The 7500-nt window shown below is 49.6% G+C and overlaps 1 protein-coding gene across 1 annotated transcript in view; it reads right to left on the minus strand.

Moving 5' to 3' along the window:
- Positions 1 to 7500, minus strand: part of hdac4 (histone deacetylase 4) — an 80272-nt gene that overhangs the window by 68562 nt on the left and 4210 nt on the right. The window contains exon 2 of the mRNA XM_064311539.1: positions 3378 to 3528. Coding sequence (XP_064167609.1) covers positions 3378 to 3528 — 151 coding nt within the window. The remainder of the gene's footprint in view (positions 1 to 3377; positions 3529 to 7500) is intronic.

A 7500-nucleotide genomic window follows, 5' to 3' on the forward strand; every position in this document is an offset into this window, starting at 1 on the left:
AACCACATGTAGAGCGAGAACTACAGGAAGAGAGGAGAGAGAACCACAGGTAGAGCGAGAACTACAGGAAGAGAGGAGAGAGAACCACAGGTAGTGAGAGAACTACAGGGAGAGAGGAGAGAGAACCACAGGTAGTGAGAGAACTATAGGGAGAGAGGAGAGAGAACCACAGGTAGTGAGAGAACTATAGGGAGAGAGGAGAGAGAACCACAGGTAGTGAGAGAACTGCAGGGAGAGAGGAGAGAGAACCACAGGTAGTGAGAGAACTATAGGGAGAGAGGAGAGAGAACAACATGTAGAGGGAGAACCACGGGGAGAGCGAGAACCACAGGAACAGAACCACAAGTAAAGAAAGGAGAAAATCACAGATAGAGAGAGAACCACAAGTACAGGAAAGAAGCACAGGTAGAGGGAAAACCACAGGGAAAGAGAACCACAGGTAGAGAGAGAACCACGGGTAGAGGTGAGAACCACAAGTACAGGAAAGAAGCACAGGTAGAGGGAAAACCACAGGGAGAGAGAGAACCACAGGTAGAGGTGAGAACTACAGAGGGGAGAGAACCACGGACAGAGAGAACCACAGGTAGAGGTGAGAACTACAGGGAGAGAGGAGAGAGAAGCACAGGTAGAGGTGAGAACTACAGGGAGAGGAGAGAAACACAGCTAGAGCTAGTGTCTGGTCGCGCACACAAAGAATATCTGCCTCAAATGTGGCCTTGGAACTGCTGGATGCTCGGCCTGTGGACTGAAACTATTTCTCCTTGACTCCCTCAGCTTTTTCGAGTGTGCTTAAAACGAGCTAAAGACCGTGATTAGATCTATTAACAGGGCAGAGCAGTGGAAATTACCCAGCGTTCCTCAGAGAACAAACCTACATTTCTGGCGCTTTAACACTTTGGGGGTAACTACGGGTTGCGCCGGGGTGACGTTTCACGCCGCCAGACGCCGTCGTTCGGCCAGACGTCCGCCCAGACGGCGGCGGCGGTTTAAAAACAGCGTCCCGAAGCCGTGCTTCAAAGAGGGTGCGCCCCGCTCGCCTCTCTCCTCGATTACCGCCACCTCCTGGCTTCCAACAAACCCGCCACGCAACAGAGGCGAAGCGCACCGCGCGAGTCGCTAACGTAGCCAGCCGTTCTCATTGGCTGGATGGAACAACGGCCTCCTTGTACCATGTGACATACGTCCTTTCATATGACGCTGTCTGAAACGAGCAGAACTGATCAGAGCTTTACTGTCTGTGACATCATTCCACACCCGCTAGTGGACGACCGCAGGCAGTCTGCTCTGTACCGCTACGTCGCCATGACAACTCCACCCGGACCCGCAGCCCTTTGGCTCCGCCCCCCACCGAGCTTCCTCATAAACACTCTGCCAGTGTAGCTGTGACACGTGACCGGCTTGCAGCCAGACAACGCTCCAGTGTTTCCGTGGTACGCTCGAACGGCGTTACTAAAACAGATCGTTGACAAGAACGCCACTTAGAATCGGGGAGCTGTACGTGGGCTGGTTTTGGGGAACGCCCGGGGGACACGCCCTCGTCCCGTGCTGCCGGGATACGTGGGATACAGGTATGTTCTTGGAAGCGCTTTCAGAAGGTTTAGGGGTGAATAAAGTGCATGTAAGTGTTCCATCGCCACAGTAACGTGTGCTGCCTAAACTCCCTCAGGCCTAACCCTCAATGGTAAGCATGGTGTGTTTACCAAAGCAAGACTGACTGCTGTTCACCCACGCATCCCAGTACACGCTGTACAGCAGCGGTAACCAACACTGCTCCTGGAGACCTACCGTCCTGCAGGTTTTCACTCCAGCCCTAACCAAGCACACCTCACTCAGCAGCAAGTGTAGGGATGCCCAACCCTGTTCCTGGAGACCTACCGTCCTGTAGGTTTTCACTCCAACACTAACAAAGCACACCTCATTCAGCAGCTAGATATACCGTCCTGTAGGTTTTCACTCCAACCCTAACCAAGCACACCTCATTCAGCAGCTGGATATCATGTTCAGTTGTTAATTAGAATAATCGGGTGTGGCAAATGAGGGTTGGAGGGAAAACCTGCAGGACGTTAGCTCTCCTGGAACGGGGTTGGTTGCCGCTGCTGTGGGCTGAATCGCCAGCAGGAGCTAGCGGCTACGTGGCAGCCGGCGGTATTAGCCGCGGGACCCGCGCGGCGGCTGCGATTCGCTCCAGCAGCAAAACGGCAGCCATCATCGTTAGAGCGCGCGGCGACGCGACCGCCGTTTACCCAATTTAGAGCGCTTTAGCGTAGCGCCGCTTCCAATCGCCAATTATCCCCGAAATCTATAATCAGCCGCACGCAGGTCATATTTATATGCGCCGGAGAGACAATCATTCTCTCCCCCCCCACCATTTTAAAATCACAGAAACCCGCCGCTCCGTTTTCACAATCGCAGCTTTCACGCGCCGGTTTAATGAAGGGCCAGTCAGGTAAAACGATGCTTTTGGCAAAGCCGCGGCATTCCGACGCCAAACGGCAAGATGGCGGACGTCTGACAGCGAGCCGTAAAAAACCTTGCAAACGATCGAGAGGCGGGAGGCCCAGACGCCGCTCATTTCTCCCCTTACCCACGCAAACCTGCAGCTCAGTCACACGGGCTTCTCAGCAAACCGCACTATCTGTCGAACTATTATAGCGCATAGAGCCGGATGAGGTCATTCAGTAAGTGGGGGGGGGTTGGCAAATCACAAAAAAATATACACTTGCAACGTGACACCTATGACAACTTACAATACCGCTTCGGATGGATAGATGCACGGGGAATGGAGATTATTCTTAGAAAGTGATGTCAAAAATAAACAAACGTAACCATTTTGATGCTTTTAGATTTGAACTGTAACTTACGTTATCATTGTTGCAGCTGTAAACCTGGGTTTGAATGAACCAATGATCAAGCCAGCGCTAACTGTGATCTCGTTAGAACACGGATGCTCAAATCTCGACCTCAAATCTAGTTCCGGCTCTGGTTTTCTTTTCCCCCTGAGTAATTAACTGAACAATTAGTGCTGCGGATTCACACCTGACTCCCAGGTAAAGGGAGGGTGGAAATGTGGCAGTTCTGCATCCTCCAGGGCCGTGAGCATTTGAACGTTAATCATTTTTTCTCCACATGCACATCCTTTTTAGAGATTTGCGACCTCTGACCTTCGAACACAGCAGGTGGGGCAGGACAGGGCGGGGGGTGCAGGGGGCGGGGACACAGTGGGTGCGGCAGGGACAGGGTGGGGGGTGCAGGGCGAGGTGGGCGGGACGGGACATGGCGGGTGGGGCAGGGGCAGGGACACGGTGGGGGGTGCAGGGCGAGGTGGGCGGGACGGGGACATGGCGGGGGGGGGGGGGTGGCGGAGGGAGGTGACTCACTCTCCTGCCCGCGCTCCTTGTTCTTGAGGAGCAGCAGTTTCTGCTCGCGGTGCTGCTTCTCCAGCTCCTGCTCCTGCCGGTGCTTCTCCATCTTACGCTGGTGCTCCAGCAGCTCTTGCTGATGCTTCAGGGCCAGCATGTCCTGCTGATGCTGCGCGAGAGGGACCAGAACACACAAACTACCGTTAGCCTTCCAGCACAGCCTACCCACCTGGGCCTTATACAGCACACACACACACACACACACACACGCACACAGACACGCACGCACACACCCCATCTCTAATACAATATTCAACTCACCACAGTGATGGGCGAGGACACACAACCTACTGCTATTCTTCAAGCACAACCACCCCACCTGACCCTAATACAACACACATACACACACACACACACATCATCAACAACATTCATCCCGTGACAGGACGGACACACAACTACACTGTCTTACACCTCCCAACCAAGCACCCACCCCCCTATTTTACTGAGCTAAAGGGTTTAGTACCCACAACCTTTTGCCACTGATGTTCATACGCAGTGTCAAAATAACCCCCTTCTTACACACAGCTGACCACAGCGAATGGGGTTGCATTGGTTTGCCCCGAACTTACCGCGATATAAAACCGGCTCTTTTATTAGCTGCAGAATGCGTGGATGTGAGGGGTGGGCTGTGATAGGTTACAGGCTAAAAGCTGAACACGCACACACCTACGGCGTGTTCGTCTCGAGCACGAACAGAGGAGCATGCTCACGACAACTGATATCGTCCAGAATGATAATTTGCAGGGGAGAAAAAAAGCCCTTTTGCAGGAGAGAAAATAAGCCTTTTTTTAAAGAACGTCTTTTCACGGTGGTGAAACCAATCTCTTCCTGAAGGCAGTAAAAACATATTGTAATTACTCGTGTTTCCTCATATTATTTTTATTGGTTAAAATCATTATCGGGTGAAATAGAGAGCTTACATGCATTATTACACGCACATTACATTACATTAATTTAGCAGTTGCGCTTTTCCAGAGCGGCTAACGACGCAGCAGAAACATTAGCGCGTTCTGATCAACATGAGAGAAACCCCCTGACCTCACTAACAGCCCCGTTCAGGAAGGAAAGACGCAACATCGCTAAAGGGCTAATTCAAGTTAACGATGCAAACCGAGAACCTAAATACAAATTGTAAATAAATACCGATTTCATCCATAAATAATGTTTTTAAAAACTGTATTACACTCGAAGAAGAGAAGGATAATGGCACAAATATAATTGAGAATCCATTTAAAAAAATGATATGACCTGAATTAGTACTAAAGGAGGGGCGGAGGGGAGGGGAACTAAGACGCAGTCTTAATGAGTGAGTCTTCTCCCAGCGTTGGAAGATGGCCAACGATTCCGCCGTCCTGCCCTCCTGATGTCATCCAGCGTTATAACCCGCGGGAGAGAGAAAACAAATCCCGTTCATAAACTACAGCCGGATATATATTGGCGTGATGGCGATAGAGAATCTATGGAGGGTATTTAACTAGCCAGTAAGCCATACATAAAGCATGCAGCCTTGCTTTTGCTGCGCCGCTGTCCAGTGCAGTTGCTGAGAAACGCGTCCGTCGCGCAGAAGCCGGCATTCGCGGCTCCCGCTGATCGCTGGGCTATAAATAGCACGGGGCGGGCGGGACAGGCGCGGGCTTGTAGCTGAAAACAGAGCGGCCGTTTCTGAATTATGCAGGGACTCCCGGGGCAAACGCAGCGTGAAATGCAGCCCGTGATAACGGCGACGGTTCAGTCCTGCCTCGTGCCTGCTACACGCCTTCACCTGCTAAACCGAACAGCACCCCTCTCTGCTTCTCTCAGCTCTATTAAATTCAAATAGAAAGTGCTTTAATTGCATGATGCGTGTGTGCATATGTTTACACACATTAAAACTCCATCTCTCTCTCTATCCCACTGTATAAGTCACTCTGTATAAGGGTGCCACATGCATGGTGCACAGTGAAAATAGAGGGTGGTTGAGCAGGCTCAGGGGGCATTAGTTTGGAGCGCCCCCTGTCTGCCAGCTGAGTGAAGGGGGGCTACAGGGGCACCAGCTCAAATGATAAGAGCAGGGCAGGTAAGGAAAGACTTCTGCTGGAATGCATGTTTAATGAACTGACTGGGGACTGGGGAGGTTAATGAACTCTTTGGAATTTGGGGGGGGGGGGGGGGGGGCTGGTGAGCCGTGGGTGGAGACTGAATTAATGTTCTGAGATGGGATGAAAAACTTCCTGGTACTGTACTGGTTATTTCTACTGAGTGAGACTGGAGCGAGCAGGGCCGGATTTGGGTGGTGGAGGGTGCGCAGGGGTGGCATTATCCCCCCACCCCCCCAAATTTTTGCTCTTCCCCCCTCCCAAACTTCGACCATTCACTTTGTATAAGCAATTATTTTCCACCCAAATAAGTTACTATTTCTCACCTTGTTCCCTAGTCTTTCTATGCTTAGGAGGCTTAGCCAATCATACAAAACTCAAAACAGTTCAAAATATCAAATAAAAAAAATGTATCTAGATAGAATCATACAAAGAAAAACAGACAAAAAAAATCATTTTAAGGCATTAACTTGGTTTGTAAAGGGCTTGCTGCTTTAGGCTACTTCTTGTTGGAAGCTGTCCTGAAGTTCAGTGTACCGTAGTAGCTCTCAGTGATTGACAGTGATGCATAGTCAGCCCCTTATATGGACAGATATTCAAGCACATGCACTCTAGTGCTCCGGAGCGGCGCTGCCCAACCCTGTTCCTGGAGATCTGCCGTCCTGCAGGTTTTCATTCCAGCCCCGATTAGGCACACCCGACGCTACTAATTTGCAGCTCGACGAGTCTGTAGCTGTTGAATGAGGTGTGCTTCGACAGGGCTGGAACAAAAAGGGCGGAAGATTTCCAGGAACAGGGCTGGGCAGCCCTGCATTAGTGTCTTTGAACTTATTAGAGAAATACTTGGAAATATTTCATTTTGTCTTTCATTTACCATTGTGTTCTATGGTTCTGGTTATCCTTTTCAGAGCAGAGAGAAATACCGTTACTTCATTAGACTTTGAGCAAAAAGAGTGTCCTGCTCATTTGGGCTGCTGCTACACTGTCACTGTGACACACTGGGAGGAGATCCGCCACAAACATGCTTGGAATTGTCAACCTTTGTTATCATTTACCGGTAATATGAAGTTTCGTTCTATGGTTTCGCGTTAACATTTATCCTTTTGAGAGTAGAAAATGAAAGGAAATTTGTCGCATTACAAGTGGATACTCAAGATGAAACCTCTGTTCACCACAAGATGCAAAACTGCTGGAAAGCCTCAAGAACAGAACAGCCAGAAAAAATTACATTAAAAAGTACATTAAAAAAAAACTGTAGTTCTGGAACACAGTCTTATGGACAGATGTGACGAGGGTTCACCTGCACCAAAACTATGGAAAAAGGGAAGTGTGGGTAAAGAAAAGAACCAAAGCACCCCACCCCCCCAATCTGTGTGAAACATGGTGGACGTAGTGTTAAGGCTTGGGCGTGTATAACTGCTCCTGGTACTGCCTCACTTGTCTTTATTATGATGTGACTGCTGACGGCAGCAGCAGGAGGAATTCTGAAGTGTACAGAAACATCATCTGCTCAGATACACCCAAATGCCTCAAAACCCATTGGATGGCTCTTCACCTTGCAGGAGGACAATGACCTCAAACACACTGCAACCAGGGAGTTTTTCAGGGTTGGCCAAGTCACTCACCCAACCTAAATACAACTGAACATGCTTTTCACTGGCTGAAGACTGAAGGCAAAACGCCCGTGAAACATACAGGAACCAAAGATGGCTGCAGTACAGGCTTCACCAGGGAAGATACCCAGATTCTGGTTATATCTATGGGTTGCAGACTTCAAGCAGACATGAAACGCAAAGGATTTGCAACCGAGTACTAAATATAATGATTTATATATAGATTTTTGTTCAATTATTTATAGTCCCATAACATGGGGGACGATGGATGTAAATACCCTCAAATCAGAGCTGACAGTCTGTACTTTAACCTCATATTTTGAGGTTAACCTCATTGTTGCATTTCAAACCTAATATTCCTGAGTACAGAACCAAAACAACAAAAATTTT

The sequence above is a fragment of the Anguilla rostrata genome, chromosome 15, assembly GCF_018555375.3.
Source record: "Anguilla rostrata isolate EN2019 chromosome 15, ASM1855537v3, whole genome shotgun sequence".
Taxonomy (NCBI): domain Eukaryota; kingdom Metazoa; phylum Chordata; class Actinopteri; order Anguilliformes; family Anguillidae; genus Anguilla; species Anguilla rostrata.